The following is a 19,105-nucleotide window of genomic DNA, read 5'->3' as shown; positions in this document are numbered from 1 at the left end:
CGATGTCGAAAGCACCCTTCAACCCCACCACTAAGACACTCTCTGCGTTCTCATCATATTCCGGCATATCTACTTCGCGTCTACAAGCGCTCTACTCCGACTTCTCTCGGCAAAAGCACTCAAATCCCCAGTCCTATCAGGCCAACATTCGATGGTGGCAGCAAACCTTTGAGGAGGCTGTAAAGAAGGGTCTGCTAGCGAGTGAAAATGGGAGGTCACGACTGGTTCTACACGCCGAACCCACTATGGCCGAGGTCTTTCGCTACGAAGGTGCTGGCAAACCGCTCAGCCTCGGTACCGTTACGGTAAATGCGCTACTGCTTTTTTTTGGCATCTACGATTGACAAATAGATTACTAGCACAGGCCGAGCTCTCTACTGCGCCTTCGTCTACGTCACCTCCTCCATTGATTCCCCTCCAGGCTTTCCTGACCGCACCGACCTCCATCTATACCCCGACCTCTCTGGCTTGGAGAGTGGCCTCAAATGTTGTTGGAAAGCCGGTGTGGTGGGCCTTGAAGCAAACAGGCTTGGTTCCGGATGATGTACAGCCGGAGCGCGAACGATGGAGAACTGCGAAGGGCGACTATGTCGTCCTCGCATTGCTCGAAGACGCCGCCGAGAAGATACTGGAAATGCAAGAACGGAGCTATGGGACGCCCAAGGATTTGATATTCAGCCTTGAATCGTTCAAGACCGAATTCGGGAGTGTCGTTGAAGGAGGGCTGTCTGACAGCGACGTGAAAGTCGTGCTCAAGTATTTAGCGAGGGACAAAGGGGCCGTGAAAGTTGAGCGAGAGGTGAACGACACCTCGAAACCGTCGAAATCCTCGACCTAACAATGATTCGTAGCTCGTCAAGTTCATACCCACAGGATTAAGCGGTGCCGAAGCGAGCATCACCCCTGTCGACCACGGCTTACTAGAATTGAAGACCGCGGTCGCTAACCTCGAACGCCAAGTCGAGAGCATTCAGTATCAGATGGACGAGTAAGCCTCGTTCCACTGTTTTCGCGTCTCGGACATCGATCCTTTTTCTCTCAGTCGGACAGCGAAAACGACGGCTGCACTGCGGGCTCAACGGAAGCCCATGGCGCTAACCCATCTCCGCGCAAAGAAGCAGCTGGAAGACCTGCTTTCCAAGCGTCTTTTGTCTCTTGAAAAGCTTCACTCCACTCTCTTGGACGTCGAGCGAGCCGTTGGCGATGTTGAGGTACGCTATCCTCCAGCCCTCACTGTCATGACGGCGTTCTGATGCTTACGTGGACACCTCAGATCATGCAAACCTACGAACTTTCTACGGCTACCCTGCGCAGCGTTTTGGCGCATCCCTCTTTACAGAGAGACCACATCGACGACACGATGGATGCCCTTGCGAGCGCCACGGCAGACGCCAAGGAGGTTGATGACGCTATTACGGATGGCGTCGAGATTGCCGCGCCGACCGGCGTCGATGACAGCGATCTGGAAGCAGAACTGCAGGCGCTGATCAGAGAACAACAACAGGATAAAGCCCGCGATAAGCCAACTCCTGCGTTGCCTGACGTGCCAGCACACGTACCTGCCCTTCATGATGCTTCCCCTGGCATAGCGACACCGGAGCAAGTGCAGGCTCAGTGATGTACAGGGGAGCAGCGGAGCAACACAACATAGAATGCGCATTACCGTTTTCGTGATACATATCGCCATTGATACATGCATCTGTACAATACACATTTTATGGCGAATACAATTACATCTATCATTGCCTCGTGACAAAGGAACGCCGGATGCTATCAAGCTCTTTTCACCCATCCTTCCAACGTGTTCTTCTGAGCGCTCGTCGTTCCCACCTTCCGCCTCTTCCTCGGGCTCTCCTCGCCCTCCGTATCACTCTGCTCCATCACGTGCCATAGCTTCTCAAACTGTTCAGTGCTCACAATACCGCCGCTCGCTTGTTTGTGCCCCCGCGCAAAATCCTGACCCATGGACTCCGTCAACCCAGGCTCGCGCGCGGCGTACGCCTTCAGCATCGCAATGATGTCGACGGCTGGAACGTCCGGGCGCCGGGCGCAGCGCGCGACGCGGCACGAGAAGTTGGTAATCCCAGGAGTATACCCTGTATTGGCGACCATAACAACTCGCAGTCTGGGAGACTTGAGGTGGCCCGCCCAGCGAGTCGCAACGACCTGGTGAAAGGGAATAGAGAACGGATCATGTAAGAATTGTATTCTGACCATAGACGGGATGAACGTGTACCGGATGCACCTGCGCCTCGCTATGTATGCGCAAAAGGGCGACGCGTCCATCGCCCGAGAACTTCGGAGCAACATGACTGCACCGTTCCACCTCTGCGTTGATCTCCTGACGTGCGTCGTGCAGACGCCGGGACCATTTGACCTTGTCGGCAGAGCTCCGAGGTGGTGAAGTTACATCTGTTGGACAGGTGGAATGAAGTAAAGCCTGCGATGAGCACGCAATCGTCAGAAGCTAACATGAAACAAGCCAGATTGAGCATATACCTGCCAGGCAGATTCGACGTCGTAGATAGCAGTCCTCCGAGGAGCGTTGACTAGCCCGACAGCTTCATTTATGCTCTTCTTCGTGTACTTCTTGAAGCAGGCCTTCATTTCCTCTTGAGGGAAAGGCGGTTCGAACTTGAACGTTGTCCCAAGATCGCCGATGGTGCCCATGGCGCACAGATAGTCGCAAGAGGACACAACGGTACGATGAAGCGGCCGGCAGAGTACGTACGCCAGCGTCGCAGATGTGGCAACGGGTTCATGTTTGCAAGCTGAGAGAACCTGGCGAAGATGTGAGTTGATTACAGTCAGGCAAGGCATGCGCCACTTACCAATGTTCCTTCAGGAAACTCATCGCTGAGGTGGTGGTCTACGAGGAGGGTTTTTGCCCCCGGCACCAAGCTGGGGCCCGGCCGGCTACCTTGATCTACTACCACAGCATATTCTGCTCTGTGAGCTGCGAGCCGCTCTCGTTCCGCATCCCGATGTGGATTCGACCCTTTCTCGACGAAGTGCACGCTGATGTTTTCGGCAGCATGCCCAAGAGCGCGGAGAGTGCGGTATATGATCAGCGTGCCACTAAGGCCGTCTGCGTCCTTGTCAGGAACAAGTAAAGTGTGCTTCGACTGTGCTGCGCTGTGAAATCCGGATTCTACCAGACGTTCGTGCGGAGGGGTCGGGATCATACCATTCGCGCAGAAATTTGCGTGCAGAAACCAACGCTCCCGCCTCTGCTGGCCAATTGGTGGTGGCAAAGGACATCGTCGTCAGGGGCCGCAACGGCGAAGGCGAACTCCGCCAGCTATGAACACTCCGGGCGCAAGAATGGCGAGCGTGGACAGTCCCGTAAGATACGCAACGACTGGTTATTGCGGCAGTTCGAAACTTGGCGAGGCGCAGAGACAGATTGGACGGAGGGAACGGTAAAACAAGATATGCATAATCGCAGCAACAGACGACGTAGGACGCGGATGTATGACGTTCTGGCAGGATATGATCGGCGCCTCTTCATCGGACACATATCACGTGCGCGTATCGTGAACGTGGATGAGGAGATCTGACATTAGAGAGCTTCCAGTTTCGATATATATCGAGATTTTGATATTGGATGACTTCCCGTAAGATCTGTAGCGACAGAAATACAGAATAAACAGTTGAAACCCCGATCTGTGGGTTATGCTGTAAATCTATGCTCCCGTACGGTCCTGCGAGTGTGGGGCGGAAACAGACGTCATAAACGTTGAGAAGGGCGGAGCAGCGAATGAGGAAGAGAGAAGGTCACGTGTATGATTAATTCCAGTCTGTAAACGGGCATTCTGGTCTGGAAGGGGGGGTCGACCCCCCTTCCAGATAAAAGGTCTGTACGAGCGACCGACAAACCGATAACTTGGCTTGACGATGCCGATTTTTCGGCATTGCTCGCTTAGTGGATTTGTAAGCGAAATCTATTCTATTCGGCCTTACAGATCCTTACGGGAAGTCACCCATTCTATGGCCAAAAATGCGGGCCAAATCGCACGATTTGAAAATAAATTCTCGATATATATCGATTTTGGAAGCTCTCTATTCTGTATGTTGCATTACTGTAATTTTACGACCTTAGGTTCGTCCCCTGTCCCCTGGCAACCTGAACTGAACCTAATTTCCCGTGTTGTCCCCTGTCCCGCCACCAATATCCAGGCCTTGAACTGACCGTGGGAATTATATTTTCTACTGTGAGAATATTGCACACTGACTACAGTCAGTTTGCGAACTTCCCACGGGCCCGAACTTGTAGCTGTCTCCCCCCGGGGGCGGACCGAACCTAAGGTCGTAAAATTACAGTACTTGCACTAAGTATCCCAATAATCCTATGCGCTTGAAGTATTGATCATAGCATAAGAAAAAAAGCACTATTCAGACGTGGGTCAGAGCACGGTGAATCGGGAGTAAGTACCTCCAGGCTCCAAGCTCATGCATTTCCAACCTGCTCATCCATCTCCTTGCCCAAGGCGTCATAGATCTCCTCATCATCAGGTCGGGCCGCCAGAACAGGTCGTGGGCCTAGCAAGATAAACCAAGCTACTGCGGCTGCAGCCGCTGCCACTGTCGCCGTCCACGGCCAGGTACCGCGATTGCTATCCTGACCAAAGACACCGTGCGAGAACGGAATGAGCGACGTCAAGCCCGTAGATGAGCCAGACACAATGCGCAGCGCAGCAGCATCCGGGATGCAATACGAGTGAACTCGCTCCGCGTGCGCGACGAGTGTCGGATAGGAGTCGTTAAGCAGATTCTGGAGTAGCGGGTCCGGGTACGGCGGCTTGGTCAGGAGGAGCACATGAGCAGCGAGTGTGATGTCGAGCGTTGTAGGACTAAAGTGCGGATGAGCCACGGGAAACTACTTCGGGAAGTACAGGGACATACCGGTTATGATAGAAGAAGGACCTTTCACCTAGTAGTCGTACGTATATATCCAGCGTGGCTCTCGCCTTCTCGAGCACTTTCTCTCGTTCGAATACTTTCTTGAAAGTATGCTTTCTCGCTTCCTTGGCCTCTTCTTCGACTTCGGAATCTTTCTTCTTCCTCCAGAGCCCGTGCGTCTCCGACTCTTTCTCCTCTGGCTCGGGTATACCCCACAGTTCGGAAGCTTCCAGACGCGGTCGGTAAGATGCGCGGATGCGACTCGGTACGTAGTACCGTTGAGGTATGGGGAGCTGAGACGCAAGCGTAGGTCGCGTCAGTGACCAGTAGTTGGCATTGAGGGAAAAGAGCATGTGTGCCTGTGAAATTCCGGTGTAAGGTTACTAGTCGGCTTCGATGGCACTGGACGCACCACCAAATCGCCTAGTTGAGATTCCACATGAGCACACCAAGCTACTTTTCGGGCCTTTTCACCATTCACGAGCGACTTGTCCAAGTCGGGTCGTATGTACGCGTCTGCGTCTTTATCTTCCCCGTTGGATCGCAGCGAAGACTCCGGCAAAGCGGAGACGTACTTGACGATCAACGCCAGAGAGGATACGACCCGCTTATCGTGAGTCACGTATGGAAATACGCCTGCGCACCACGTTGATGTCCGTCATTCGTCATATACTCGTGAGATGAACGACCACTCACCTACCGCTCGGAGATGCGTCGGGATTGGTGGACTCGGCAACGGTGAATCGGCCAGGGACGGCGAGCTGTAGGTAAAGCACCGCGGCCAAACATGTAGGATGGAGTGAAGACAGGCCCCAGGCGCCGGGCCATATATGCAAGATGAGCGCTTCGTTAGACGACATGCTCGCGATTCGATCGGGTGGAGCAGCCTTTGAATCTGCTTGAGGCCGGCAATTACCGCCACCCGTGCCAGTCTCACGATCACGTGCTTCCTCTTTCTGTTACCCACGAGGTTGAAGCGTTTTCTTTTTTTTTTTGGACGAGCAGATATTCTTATTTAGCAGTCGACAAGCATGTCTAGCCCTAAATAAGCTACTCCTAAATAGCGGGCTTTGTGTAGCCCGGTCCGAGGAAAAATGCTCAATACCACGACCCCTGGGGGGACTCCAGGGCGAGTGGGGCTCGTGCACTACCTAGGTGGCTCCGGTCTGCGGAGTCTCGGCAGCTTAATACCCACTAAAACCTCACGGCGTTTGGCCCAGTCTTCCGGGAGTGTCTGCTCGTTTAAGAGCAGTCCATCCCACGTTCCCTGCACTTTCCTCACGTGCGACTCCGTGCGTATCGTTCTGCATGCCATAGCGTGGTCGCTTTCAAGTCGTCTTTGTATGGCCATCGCCCACCTTCGTCGTATTGTTTCTCCACTGTGCTTCCTGTCTTGTATCGTCCGTTCGCATCGGAGCACCCATATCAGGTACGCAGACTCCGAGATTAGTATCCTCATGAGCCTTGACCGATTAGTCCGGAGTTGTTCAACTCCTGTTTCGTGGTTTGTTTCTTTGATTTGAATCGCGCCGCATCCAAGGATGAGGCCGAGCGTGATGTTGGGCGGGGCTCCACGGCCTTGCGGCCAGGCGTCGTGCAGCAGGTCCCACACTACCTTCCCCGGCCCGTTATCACATCCCGTCATTATGTGTTCCAGTGATTCCTCGTCCCCGCAGTAGGCGCATGCCTCTCTCTCCACGAGGCCCGGGACATTCTGCCAGAACTTCCCTAGCCTGTGGGATCCGTGCATTGCGCGGTATAATAGTTGTCTCACCGGTTGACGGAGGTCTTTGCATCTTATCGATCTCCACAGAGCTTCGTCGTCCAGCATCACGCCGTTCGTCTCCTTGATTGCGTGTCGTGTCATGTCCAGCGGGGCCAGTGCTGCCGGGCGTACGGTCTTCGGTCCTTTGTGGGCCAATACCCTTTCATACAGCATCGATTGGGTCATAGCCGAAAGCTTCGCGCCCCGAAGGTTGAACTCTGGGGGAATGCTGAGGTCGAGGGGGTCGGCTTCGTCTTTGTTGGCTCCTTCTTTTGCCAGTGCGTCAGCCCTTTCGTTTCCTTCCTCGCCCGAGTGGCCTTTGACCCAGAGGAAGTCCGTCGTCGCTGACCGTCTCCCCAGGTGGAACGCCGTGGCTTTGAGCAGGTCGGAGTTCGCTATTCCCGTCCACCCTATGTCCTCCCACCTCGGGAGGTGTGCCGTTAGGCCATCAATCACATACATCGAATCGGTCTTGAAGAGTATCGGTACGAAGGGCGCCGTCGTCTGCAGCGCTACCAGGACCGCCGCGACTTCACCCCTCTGGTTCGAGTGTTTATCTCCTGGTACTCTGATAGCCCTGCTGGCGCTTGGTATGTCCGGTACCCATATTCCACTTCCACATACCGCGTCCAGGGACCCGTTGTTCGTACAGGATCCGTCTGTATATATGGTCATTCGTTCTTCTTCCACGTTTCGTCCCCTGGCAGGTTTACTGAGTCGCGTAGCAGGTCCTCTCTTCGGTTCGTGTTCGCCCGCGAAAATCCTTATTCCTTCGCCGGGTTCGGTTTTGAGAGACACTGATGGGTCAAAACGGATCACTCCCCGACGTCTTCTCTCTTGCCTGTTCTTTTCTTGTCTGGTGTGTGTCAGGGTCAGTCCGTCGTCTCGCCTCTTACTATGGATTGAGAATCGCGGTTCAATCCGGCGAAGTATTGTGTCCGCCCGTTGGCAGCACATGTTCGGGTCCTGGCACCCCGCGTCGCGGTCAGCAACGCATTCATCGCACTGGCATCTATTGTGCCGCGAGTGACTGATCTTCCGTATTCTTTTCGCTTGGTCTAGCATATCTTTGACCGTTACTACTCCGTGTGCGGTCTTCAGGCACTTGTCCTTCGTCTTGTGGTATGTCCATCGCGGTGCCCCTAGGTGGCACCAGGCAGGTAGGAGCATCTTCACCTGGTCCGCAATCCTGATCGCGTCGAAAACGACATCGTATTTCTTTGCCATTTTCAGCCAGAGGGCAATATCCCTGGGCATCTTCGCTGCATTCGGGCCTTGTGTCGGCGCTGCCCAGTCTTGTAGGAAGGAGTTCAGCCTGTCCTTCGAGTCGACCCCTCGTGGGGCGGCGTTGTTTACCAGTAAGTCCGCCAGGGCGGCCCATCTTGGTCGTTGATCGTTCATGGTGAGGTACTCCCGCAGCCATACCAGCGCGATAGCTTCGTTTCTAGCCTCTAGGTTGATGAGGCCTATCCCTCCTTCCTCCTTGGGTCGCTGGAGCTCGGCCATCGCTATCGGTGAGGCTCGGCCTTCTCCCCATATAAAGTTGCGTATCATTTTGTTCAGGTCTTCCAGTATCGAGTTCGGCATTCCCTGTACTCTCGTCTTGTATTGGGTGAGTCCTCCGACCACCATCTGCACGACCAGGGCTTTCCCTTGTAGTGTCGGCTTCGCTGCGTTCCATCTGTCTAGGTTCCGTTTCACCTTGTCTGCCGTGTCCGACCATACTCCCGCTTCGTCTATCCCGTTCCCGATCCATGTCCCGAGCAGCTTGGCCGCCTCTCCGTCTTTTAATATTCGCACATCTTGCGGGATCATTTCCGCCGAGCTCGCGTCCATCTTCCTCGTCTGCCATACCCTCTCTCGGAACTCTCCGGTGCCTATCGGTATGATTTCCGTTTTACCTTTGTTGAACTTTGCTCGTGATGCTCTGCACCACCCGTCTAGGATGTCGAGGAGGTCACTATACTTGTCCTCTGCGGACAGGTACACGGTAGTGTCGTCGGCGAATAGTGCCGCGATGACGGCTTCCGCCTTCCCTGGGATCCGGAACCCTCTCAGTCTTCCGTCCCCTCTTAGTTTGCATGCTAGCGGTTCAATTGCCAGGTCGAAGAGAATGCACGACAGTGGGTCTCCCTGTCGTACGCCTCTCGTTACTCTGAAGGTTTTGCTTTTAACGCCGTTTATCATTACAGTTGTGTTCGCGTTTGAGTACAAGGCTTTCACCGTGTCTATGAAACGTTTCGGCAAGTTGAATGCTTCCAGGGTTGCCCATAGGTATTCATGGTCGATTTTGTCGTATGCTTTTTCTTGATCGAGTGCCACAATTATGCCGTCTTCTTCCATGGCTTCCGCGTATTTGACCATCATTTGTGACAGTTTCACCTGGCTGAATATTGACCGGCCCGGTATAAACCCGGCTTGATCGCTGTGCACCATTCCGCCAATCACATCCGCGAGTTGCATGGCTAGAGCCTTGGTGAGTAGTTTGTGGTCTGTGTTGAGGAGAGTGATCGGTCGGTAATTTGCGATGTCAGCTTTGTCCCCCTTTTTATATATCGGGCACATCCATCCATCCGTGAACTGTGTCTTCTCGTCCACACCCTGGGTTTGGATGTCGTTAAAGATTTCCGCCATCACCGACATGACGTTGAAGGACGCCATCTCGAATTTCACTCGTTTCGCATGTAGTGAGTCGAGTTCCTTCCATACTTCATACGGTATTCCGTCCAGGCCCGTGGCCTTCCCGCTCTTCGATCTTTCAAGCGCTTGTCTGACATGATGTTCTGTCAGCGGTTCTTGCATCGTCTCTCTGACGTTCTCCGGCAGCTTGCGCTCCTCCGGGATTATCGCCAGTGCCGCCTCTATATTCCGCCGGTGTGTTCCATGGGCCCACTCCTCTTTTTCTCTGTCATGCTGTAGCCGCTCGTGGTGTATTCTCGCGATGTCCGCCATCGCGTCCGTGCGTGTGGCGTACAGGTTCGGCGTATCCAGACGTCGCAGTCTCATTGTGAGTTCTCGTGGCTTTTTGTCTTTGTTGATTCCCGTCCAGTATTTGGACATCGTTTCTCCTTTCTCGAGCCACCTTGCCTGACTCGTTTGTTTCGCGTCTCTCCTTAGCTTCCCTTTGAGGTGCCGTATCTCGTTTTCCATGAGTGCTATGTTTCGTCTCGGTTCGACGCCATCTTCCAATCCTGCTTCTTCTTTGTTCATCTCCGTCGCGAGGGCGTATTCTTTGCTCGCCAGTTTCCTGCTCGTTCGCGAAAGGGCTGCCCCTGTCAGGAGGCTTGCCATCTCGGCGGCTCTGTCCTTGAATTCTTGCCAGAGCGTCTGTGGGTTCCGTTCTGCCGTGCGCCCTTCGATGCGCATCCTGTCCAGGTTTTCCTGGAGGCGCATTCCTATCTTCTCTACCGAGGATATGGAATGTGTTTCGTTTGTGAGTCCGGCCGGCCACGTCCATCTTCCGGGCCCCATATAGGGCATTGTTGTCGGGGCGTATTTCATCCACACTATCCTGTGGTCGGTTACTACATCGGGGGTTTGGCACACCCATTCAAATACACTTGTGCTCCGCCTTTCTGCTACGTATATCCTGTCCAGTCTCGACATGGAACCCGTCGCTTTACTGATGAACGTGTAGTTCCTCGTTGCGGGATTCTCCGCGCGCCATACGTCGTGTACTCTCAGCGTTCGTCTGCAGTCCCGGAGGGCTGTTACTGCACTGTCAAGTTCCGCCCTGGGCGGGGCCCTATCTATCTCGTCCTCCACCATGTTGAAGTCCCCTAGCATGAAGTCTACCTGGGGGATTCTGTTGTCCTTTCTCATTTGCTCTATGCGTCTCCAGAAGGTTGCGTGGCGCCCTGGTTCGTTTGGGGCGTATACGTTTAGGAGTGTGACCGTGTCGCGGTCATGCCAAGATAGTGTTATGGCTACGGCACGTCCTTGTTCGATCGTTATTATTTTACAGTCCTTCGTGCTTACGACGTCTCTATTTAGTACGAAGGCTACTCCGGCGGAGTTGGATGGCCGCTCCGGGTCCGCCGAGTTGTAGATCCACAGGCGTTTCCCGTACATTCTTGTTATTGCTTCTAGGTTTTGTTCTGTGAGGTGAGTTTCCTGGAGCGCAATGATGGCGATCTTGTCGTCTCGCATCATAGCATGTATGTCATTCCACTTGTTCAGTGGGGTTCCGCCCTGCGCGGTGTGTCCGTTCATGTTCAGGGTCGCCACTTTTAGGTGGGCGCGTTTTGCCCTCTTCGGGCCTTTCGGGGCTTGGTCGTCCCGAGCCTGTTCAGCATTTCCGCCTCCGAAACCTCTCCGAACGTCGTCGAGGCCGTGCCCGGCGGTGGGGGGCACGTCCTCTCTGTTCGCGGGAGGGCGCGCGCCAAGACCGGGGTTTGAGACCGTGGATAAGGGGGGGGGTGTGTGGTTGTGGTGTTGGCAGCAGGCTGTATGACCCGTATTGCGCCCTCTGCCTTCGAGGGCGCCGGGGGAGACTATTGTCGTCCGGTCTTCCACGGACAGGACTATGCTGAGGTACTCCTATAGGCACCGCTCGGGCGATGGCATTTAGTTGTTTGCTCAGCTTCAGCTTACACGCGCGGCTTGTCCGGCCTAAATAGGCCTCCGCTGGCACTTTGCCAAGGCGCCGGTCTTGCAGCATGTCGACCATCAGTCCTCCTTCCTGGTGAAGGAGCTGTATATTAGGTCGGCATAACTTGGGGTGATGCGTGTCGCGACCGGTCGACACGCTCCCTTGAGTCCCGAGCCATCGTTGGTAGCAGCATGACATTTCGTTTGAGATTCAGAGTGGGGGTTACACGTCGTCTATCGTCTATGTATCGTTACGGTTGTCTGGTCTAGTCTACGCGCGTTTACATTCCGCGTCCCCGGTTTCTGCCTCTGAACGCGCCGCGGGCATTCCCGTATCCTCTGCGCCCTTGGTCTTGGGTGCGCGTTGAGGAGTTCTTGGTTGATCCGTGGAAGCCCGCCGGGATCTGCTCTCGGATCGGGCACAGGCCGTATACATGGTCGACTCCGTAACAGAAGGTGCATTGGCCGGCGTGGCACTGTTCGACGGGTCCAACCCGCGAGTGTCCGAAGTTGGTCTTCGACATGATCGCCTGGACGTCGCGGTATGCGCAAGGGAGTGAGGTGTTGATTACCGGGCCGTATATATTGTATCGTGGTTGCGGGCGTCCCTTGGGCGCGAGGAAGGGAAGTATCCGGCATTCTAGGTTGTATATGAAGTTGTTGACCTGTTCGATAGCTTTGTCGTCGTTGGGGTCCATGCCGAGGGCCATAACGATATCGGAGGCTTTCCCAGCGAGGGCTACCTGGACGGCGTAGAGCATGAGGTCGGCGTCCACGTCCAGAGGTCCTTTAAGCGTGAGGTAGTACGACGGGTTAACGACGATGTCGTCGAAGCTGAGAGCGAGGAAGGCGACGTCGGCGGAGGCGAATACACCCTGCGTGAGGATGCGGGCTTTGTTCTCTGCCGTCAGGTAGGTGAGTAGTCCCGTGCGGGGTTGGCGTCTGTCCGCCGCCACCGGCATAATGATTCTCATTCGTGCGCCGTCCTCGAGGAATGCCTGAATCACGGCGCGTACTTCTCCGAAGGCGTCCTGGGCATCGTCCGCCGAGAGGTTTGGCTTATCGAAAACGGTGATGAGGACGTTATTGCTGAGGGTTTCGTCTTCCTCCGCCCAGTCGCGTACCTGGCGCTCCTGTATGTCTTCCAGCTGTTGGAGCCGGAAACGCATGTGTGGCATGGTCCACCCGCCGGCCGGAGCCTGGGCGATGGGTATCTCCACCCGGCGGGGGCGGTCCTTGTCGACGGCCGCGTATGCGCGGTTTGCAATGAGTTGGTCGTCGATAATCGCTAGTTTCCCTTCGGGTGCGCTGTCTGGGGGAGGGGGGGGAAGGTCGTCGTCCCGTGAGACGTCGACGTCCGTGATACGTTCGGAGTCCAGTGTTCCGGTTGGGCCTTTCGTCAGGGACGCCGCTACGAGCAGGGCTATTTCCTGCTGCCTCCGTCCAACTCCCTGGGGGGCGGTGTTCCGGGTGTCTTGCCCGCCTAGGTGTGTTTCTGTGTTGCTTGCGGGTCTGAGGTGGGCGGTTGGGGTGACGATGAAGGCGGGCTCCGTATCGCCTAGGTCTTCCTGTGCCGCCATCTGCACGTCGGGCGTCTCCTGTTGGGCTGGGGTGGAGGCGTCGGCGCCGCGAGTTCTAGTAGTCACGTCGGTCTCGGGGGCGGTCGCGGTTGCAGGAGATGTGGTAGCGGCGCTGGTGTCGGGGGTGGTCAGCGCGGCGACGCGTTGGGCGGTGGGCGCCCGGTGTGGGGTGTGCGCGCTCTGGATGATGGTCGGTGTGCCGGTTGCAGTCGTTGGTTCGCTTTGGGGGAACGTGGCTTCGTGGGCGGTGGTCGTTGTTCCTTGGGTAACGGTGTCCGTACCGTGGTGGGCGGCTGGGCCATCCTGGCCGGCGCCGGGGTGGGCTCGGACGGGAGCATGGAGACCTTGGAGTATGGCGGGGGGGAGCTGGGTGGCGTTTGGGGTGCCCTGAGTCATTTCCGGGTCTGCGCAATCGGCAGTGGGGGGTTCCTGTGCGGTAGCTGCGATGGTCTGGGCGGCGACGGGGTTGGTGTGGGTGTCGGCGGGATGGGCGGCCAGGTTTCGGGGTGCACCCTGGGGTGCGCCCTCAGCGTTCGAGATCGCTACCTTCGCCTCTCTAATCGCGTTCGCTGTCGTGGGGAGGGGGGTTTGTTTTGGTCGTTTTGGAGGAGTTGGTGCGCTTACCAACTTCTTGGATCGTTCTACGTTTTTTCCCCGCTTTGCCCTCGGTCTGTATGGGTGGCGGGTGGTCGTTTCGGCCGTCCTCGTCCAGGACAGCGAACGTGTTGGGGTGTCCTGGGATGCCGTCGACGACGTTAGGTTGGTTGTCGGAGGCAGGTCCACGTCTCTCGCCGTTTCCAGCTTTCTCGCGACCTGTCTGGGGTTAGGGCTTGTTTATTTCTTAGTATTATCCAGGCTTACCGCGTCCGGCGGGGTTTCCTGTTTTATTCATGCTAGCCAGCGTCGCGGCTTTCGTTACGTTGCTCGTTGGTTCAGGGGGCATTTCTGCGGCGTTCTCGTAGTGTGTGGTGTCGGTTTAGGCGGTCGGCGGGTCTCCAGTGCAGAGGTAGAATTGTCGACGGTTTGTTTTCGGTTTAGGATGTTTTAAGTTGGTTGAGGGGGCGGCCGTGCCATAGGATTCTATTCGGATTGCCCGTCGCGGTTACACGGTATATTAGGTATCTATCAGTCTTTGCTTCGCACCAGCGTCTTTGGTGGTCCTGCGTATCCCGGCTGTGGTTCCGACCTCGTTCGCGTGTGCATGCGTTTCTTGAAGCGGTTTAGCATGGACCGTTGTGCTCGGGGCATTTCGGGTTCCTTCGGGCTCTCCGGTTTTCCAGGTGGGCCGGTCTCTTCCTCCGGTCGTGGCATTTTCTCCGAGTTCTGTAGCTGATGGGGGGGGTTTTATGAGACGCTCCTCGAGATTTCGCGGAGAGCCTCATACCACGTGTCGGCACACGCGTGCGCTTTGGATGCGGGCTGAGGCTGCAATGTAGCCGATGCTTCGTTGAGCGGTGTCTGGGTGCGGTCAGTTGGTTTCCTCGTGTTAGTTGTGTGCTTACAGTCCTCTCGCTCTTTGTCTAGGAGGGTCGACAGGTGTGAGATGAGGTTCCAGGGTATGATGTTCATGCTGATGGGTGGCTCATCGTCGTCAGGCATAGTGGGGGGTGGGGGTGCCACTGTGTTCCGACATTCGCTTTATATGCTCGCTTGTTTTTGCCGTTATCGCTTGTCGGTATTTTGAGTGGGCTCTATTACGTCTAGGAAGTATAGTAGTCGTGCTTAGGTTAAGCGAAATGACCGCGCGTATTGTGTTTAGGCCGTCCAGGCATGTTCTCCTGCTGCCTGGTTCTCGATTATTTTCATGGTTTGTTTTCGTATTGGTCTTTTTATCCCTATGGGCTTTAGTGGCATCGGTCGCTCGTTCCGGCTTTGTTTCGTTTGGTTGCGGCGGTTTGGCTAGGTGTGGCAGTGTCCCCGGTGTGTACCGGCGTGTGTCCTATCCGGGCGTCATCCGGTTCATGCGTTGTGCATCCATCTCGCCGGTTGCACTTATGGCCTATTAGCAGCTACGTAGTGTAGCAGGATGTTTTGTATCTCATGTATATTTATCATGGCCGGGTTGTCGTCCGAGGGGAGGAACGTGTCCTCCCCATCCCCCCCAGCCCGGAGGCGTGGGAACCCTCGCCATGGTGGTGGTTAGAGGTTAAGGGAGCCCCCGTTGAAGCGTTTCTGCAACTGGTCTCCTTGAGCTTTGGCCTTGTAGGGGGCTGCGATGTACTGCCAGATTACCGACTTATCCGTGTACTAGCCAGCGTATGATCAATAACGGAACGTTCGACACCGTCTGAGGCGAGGTTGGCGACGAGAAGCTTCTGGTTCGTTATCATGAGACCACTCTCTACGGCCCGTTTGGTGTTCCTCGGCTACATTGTGCCCGCCTGTCATCGGGAATAGTCGAGAAGAGACACCATGCTAGACGCTGTTGGCTCTCATCATATCGCAAGGGAAAAACTCGGACTACGGCAGTCCAGTCCTGAAGCTACGTTCCCTGCAGTTGCCATCCAAGCTTCTTCGACATGCCCATGTTCCTTGCATCTCTGCGTACGGTCCGGGAGCTTTCCCATCTCCTCGATCACGCATACAAGACGTGGAATGAACTGGAGAGGGGGAGTGACTCGGACACGACTTCGCCGTCATGCTTGTAGCTCTATTCCTACTTACTATGGGTACATTGACGCGCTTGTCGACGGCGATTCCTGCGTTCCCTGGCGCTGAAGGTGCCCCGTTATGAGACCCTATGAGCTATCGTACGTCTGACCATCTCGCTCAGGATTCGGCGCCGTCGCAAGCGGTGGACGTCACGGCAGCGTCTATGTTGTCACTAATTTGAACGATACTGGCGCCGGTAGCTTTCGTGATGCTGTATCATCTCCCAACCGAGTGAGCTACAGCGTTTTACATGAAAAGTGTGCATTGATGTTCAATCAATGCGTTTCCCAGATCGTCGTGTTTGCTGTGGGCGAGTTGCACCATACTGTTCATTATATTCGAGTTCATAGTTCGCATATGTTTTCTAGGCGGTCTGATTACTATTGGTGATCGCATTGTCGTATCCCCGAATGTGACCATCGCAGGACAAACCGCCCCTGGGCAAGGTATCACAGTTTACGGCAACGGTTTATCCTACTCTGGCGCCGACAACACCATTACGCGATACATTCGGTATCGTATGGGGACCACCGGTAAGAATGTACCATACCCTGCAAATTCTTATCGCTAAGGTTCGAGGCAAGGTGACGCTGGAAAGGATGCGATTACGATCGCCAACGGCCAAAACATGATATTCGACCATGTCAGCGTCTCATGGGGTCGAGACGAGACGTTCTCTATCAACGGAGATGTCTCCAATATTACTATATCGGATTGCATCATCGCACAAGGTCTCGAGACTCACAGTGCCGGTGGTTTGATACAAACCAGCGGTGGGGTGAGCATCTTGCGGACTTTGTATATCGACAACCAGACCCGGAATCCAAAGACCAAGGGGGTACAGGAGTACATCAACAACGTGGTAAGCACGCCGGTTGGATATATGGAGGTTGCGCTTCATCATTCGTAGGTATATAACTGGGGAACTGGAGGAGGTATGCAATTCCGTCTCTGCAGAGAAATATCTGACTTACATAGCCCAGGTTACATCTGCGGGGACTCGGACGGTCTGTCGGAGGTGAACATCATCAACAATGTCTTCATCAGGTAATTGCCCGATGTACGTCATCTTCGCCTGGTGGTTCACGCATTTGCCAGTGGGCCGTCGACGGGGATTGAACCGTTCACCCGTGGCAACCTCAACTTTCAAACTAATTACTACGATCCTGATCAGGATGGAACGCGCAACGGGTTCATACTTTCCGAGAACATCGCCGACTATTCCAATGTCTCCTTCCAAGCCAACCCATACCCATACCCTGGTGTCGCAATATTATTCTCACCGACAGACGCGCTGTCACATGTGATATCGTCCGCTGGGGCCAGCTTGTCGCGAGATCATCTCGACAACTACTTGATCAACACCGAACTCGGAAGTTTCGGAAAGGTCGGGGAGCTCATCACGGACCCTACTGCCAGCCCCATCAATGGCCCTGGACCAGTCACAGGAGGCACTGTGCGTCTACCTCAGGGACTGAGAGAGCGGGCTTCCATTGATGATCTTGATAGGCACCGAAAGATACGGACGGGGATGGCATACCCGATGCATACGAGAGCGCGCACGGGTTGAATCCAAGCGTCAACGATGCCATGGTGATCGCTTCTAACGGGTATGCCAGTAAGTGCAAAAGCATGCGACGTTGAAACGGCCATAACTTACGTTATATTTTCTAGATATCGAGAACTACGTCAATTCACTGGTGTGAGAGACGGATCATACGGTGCACAATAATTGGATGTCTTTTACAAACAACCACATGCTTGCTTGATCGGCGTGGTATTCGTGCAATGGACTTCGCGCTGCGCGTTAATTGGACATCAATACTACTGGTATGGAAAGCATCCCGAAACATCCCGAAAGTTCGTGCAGAGCACGGAGCGAAACTGCAAGCAACGTCTCCACCCATCAATTCATACCATCTTCATCTCCAAATAGATCGTCGTCGTCGTCATCTTCGTCGTCAACCCCTTCAGACTGGTTTTGAGATGCTATTCCCTCGTCTCTGAGGCGTTGCTGCTCTTTCATATCATCCCTTTGACCCAACTTCATGTCCAGCTCCGTACGCAGTTTCTTGAGCGCATCCTCGAACCGTTTCTGCAAAGAGAAACCATCAGTACGAAGTACTAACACTAGCAAGTAGACATTTCTCGCCCGTATCAGAGGGTTCGCAGAGTGCGCAATCTCGTGGTTCTTCTTCGCAACTGCAGCTTCCAAGTCTCGAATCTCTTCGTTGAGTAGTCTTCGGGACTGGTTCGTTTCCTCGTCCTCCTCATCTTCATCATCGTCATCGCTATCATCGTCGTCCTCATCGTCATCTTCCTCGTCTCCCTCATCTCCCTCATCACCGAGCGCCAAATCTAACTCAGCTGCCAGCTCTTCATCGATGTCGCCATCCCCGCCCACGCCGTCTTCGTCTTCCTCCCCTTCTTGATCCGCGTCGCGATCGGCTGCTGGAGTTGGTGCATCCCCGACATCTGAGCCCATAGGTCCCGGAGTCGGGGCATCCATTCCGCCAGGGCCGTCCGGGTCTATGTACTCGGAGTCTGACAGGTCGGGATTGACATTTTCCAATACGTCTGAATCTCAACGTGAGCGAGTATCTGACAACGAGCACGACACATACCATACTGCACGTCATTCGCCATCGCATCTGCTTCGAGGAGACGCTCGACTTCCTGTTCCACGCTTTCAATAGTCTACGGTACGCATGATGACAACCCACATAATGCATCAGTACAAGCCCGACGTACCCGTTTGTTGGCGCGTTTGCGGAAGCGACGCTTTCGTACGTGATGGAGCGGAGGGGTGATACCATGCGGCCATATGAACTCGTCGACATTGAAGTTGCGCTGGTTCGTAAGCGCGTCTTCATTCGCAATCTTGTCTTCGACCACGAGCATCTGTTCGCCCATGAGCGCTCGAGCAGCGGTCTGCGATAAACGGTGTAACCTGACATATATCTGCCACCTTGAACATCTGCTTGTTGTCAAGAGTCTTCTGCGACTCGATGATGCATGGAAGGTCGACAAGTTTAGACGAGTAGGTCGAATTGCCGATGTGAAAGACTGCTCTCCGAGAATCTACCCCAACGTCCCATTTACTCATGAGTACACCGTTCACCACAACATCGTTGAACCGTCACCTTTGAATTTGAACCACACATCAGGGCCGATCTCTCTCGCCTGCACCATCTTTCTCAGACGCTCACAGTCTTCGCCCGGAGGCATTCGAAGAATAAATTGCTCCTCAAAAGTGAGGTCCTCGTCGTCTGAATCCAGCTCACGGTCATACGGCCCCAAGAAGGACATTCCAGGGGCCTGCGCTGCAGCCTTTTCGCTGAGTTTCAATTTGAGCTTGGGCTGAGACCTCATCTTCGCGGATGAGCGTGTGGTTCTGTCCGAAGAATCGTGGTATTGGCTGTAGCTCGTGGATGCAGCCGTGCTTCGTCTGCGCGTGGACATTCCTGTCCCGAACGAGGTCATAGGTGTTTGAGGAGGAGGGGCGGGTTGGGTGGAAGGGCCGGCGGGAGAGTAGTCGTCATCTCCGTCGTCGACTACGATGAGGTCGTCTTCGTCCATAGTGTTTAGAGATCTGTGAGTATGAGATTTCGGGAAA

At 54.8% G+C, this 19,105-nt stretch overlaps 9 protein-coding genes across 9 annotated transcripts; 2 read left to right on the top strand and 7 right to left on the bottom strand.

Annotated features, from left to right (window-relative positions):
- Positions 1–2: 2 nt before the first annotated feature.
- Positions 3–1,618, top strand: PUNSTDRAFT_144788 (Snf7-domain-containing protein; the record flags this gene model as incomplete). The annotated part of the gene is made up of 5 exons (XM_007385502.1): positions 3–305; positions 365–799; positions 852–988; positions 1,043–1,211; positions 1,274–1,618. 5 exons carry the CDS (start codon positions 3–5, stop codon positions 1,616–1,618), a joined length of 1,389 nt encoding a protein of 462 aa, XP_007385564.1.
- On the bottom strand, positions 1,602–3,268 carry PUNSTDRAFT_104881 (DHH phosphoesterase). Its single transcript, XM_007385501.1, has 5 exons — positions 3,188–3,268; positions 2,832–3,135; positions 2,500–2,781; positions 2,237–2,440; positions 1,602–2,166 (listed from the first exon to the last, which is right to left on the bottom strand). The coding sequence occupies exons 1-5, from the start codon at positions 3,259–3,261 to the stop codon at positions 1,774–1,776; spliced, it is 1,257 nt and encodes a 418-aa protein (XP_007385563.1). The 5' UTR covers positions 3,262–3,268; the 3' UTR covers positions 1,602–1,773.
- A 1,007-nt stretch (positions 3,269–4,275) lies between these two features.
- Positions 4,276–5,768, bottom strand: PUNSTDRAFT_104876 (uncharacterized protein). Its single transcript, XM_007385500.1, has 4 exons — positions 5,603–5,768; positions 5,315–5,538; positions 4,906–5,261; positions 4,276–4,853 (listed from the first exon to the last, which is right to left on the bottom strand). Exons 1-4 carry the CDS (start codon positions 5,760–5,762, stop codon positions 4,451–4,453), a joined length of 1,143 nt encoding a protein of 380 aa, XP_007385562.1. The 5' UTR covers positions 5,763–5,768; the 3' UTR covers positions 4,276–4,450.
- Positions 5,769–6,049: 281 nt separating this feature from the next.
- On the bottom strand, positions 6,050–7,342 carry PUNSTDRAFT_71391 (ribonuclease H-like protein; the record flags this gene model as incomplete). The annotated part of the gene is made up of 1 exon (XM_007385499.1): positions 6,050–7,342. One exon carries the CDS (start codon positions 7,340–7,342, stop codon positions 6,050–6,052), a length of 1,293 nt encoding a protein of 430 aa, XP_007385561.1.
- An 813-nt stretch (positions 7,343–8,155) lies between these two features.
- On the bottom strand, positions 8,156–8,725 carry PUNSTDRAFT_21024 (uncharacterized protein; the record flags this gene model as incomplete). Its single annotated transcript, XM_007385498.1, has 1 exon — positions 8,156–8,725. A coding segment is annotated over one exon (570 nt), but the record flags the coding sequence as incomplete, so codon positions are not given.
- A 1,221-nt stretch (positions 8,726–9,946) lies between these two features.
- Positions 9,947–10,738, bottom strand: PUNSTDRAFT_70725 (DNase I-like protein; the record flags this gene model as incomplete). The annotated part of the gene is made up of 1 exon (XM_007385497.1): positions 9,947–10,738. A coding segment is annotated over one exon (792 nt), but the record flags the coding sequence as incomplete, so codon positions are not given.
- A 3,224-nt stretch (positions 10,739–13,962) lies between these two features.
- Positions 13,963–14,436, bottom strand: PUNSTDRAFT_135953 (uncharacterized protein; the record flags this gene model as incomplete). Its single annotated transcript, XM_007385496.1, has 3 exons — positions 13,963–14,166; positions 14,222–14,295; positions 14,340–14,436. 3 exons carry the CDS (start codon positions 14,434–14,436, stop codon positions 13,963–13,965), a joined length of 375 nt encoding a protein of 124 aa, XP_007385558.1.
- Positions 14,437–15,194: 758 nt separating this feature from the next.
- Positions 15,195–17,228, top strand: PUNSTDRAFT_127042 (pectin lyase-like protein). Its single transcript, XM_007385495.1, is given in 10 exon segments — positions 15,195–15,557; positions 15,611–15,720; positions 15,781–15,838; positions 15,858–16,022; positions 16,074–16,351; positions 16,400–16,424; positions 16,473–16,536; positions 16,588–16,945; positions 16,999–17,107; positions 17,164–17,228. 10 exon segments carry the CDS (start codon positions 15,476–15,478, stop codon positions 17,193–17,195), a joined length of 1,281 nt encoding a protein of 426 aa, XP_007385557.1. The 5' UTR covers positions 15,195–15,475; the 3' UTR covers positions 17,196–17,228.
- Positions 17,229–17,395: 167 nt separating this feature from the next.
- PUNSTDRAFT_104873 (uncharacterized protein) lies at positions 17,396–19,025 on the bottom strand (the record flags this gene model as incomplete). Its single annotated transcript, XM_007385494.1, has 6 exons — positions 18,633–19,025; positions 18,440–18,570; positions 18,241–18,390; positions 18,114–18,186; positions 17,642–18,066; positions 17,396–17,584 (listed from the first exon to the last, which is right to left on the bottom strand). Exons 1-6 carry the CDS (start codon positions 18,970–18,972, stop codon positions 17,396–17,398), a joined length of 1,308 nt encoding a protein of 435 aa, XP_007385556.1. The 5' UTR covers positions 18,973–19,025.
- Between the last annotated feature and the right edge of the window lie 80 nt (positions 19,026–19,105).

This window comes from Punctularia strigosozonata, assembly GCF_000264995.1.
Source record: "Punctularia strigosozonata HHB-11173 SS5 unplaced genomic scaffold PUNSTscaffold_9, whole genome shotgun sequence".
Lineage (NCBI taxonomy): Eukaryota > Fungi > Basidiomycota > Agaricomycetes > Corticiales > Punctulariaceae > Punctularia > Punctularia strigosozonata.
Note: the sequence above shows the minus strand (reverse complement) of the source record. Positions and strands in the feature narration are given on the sequence as shown.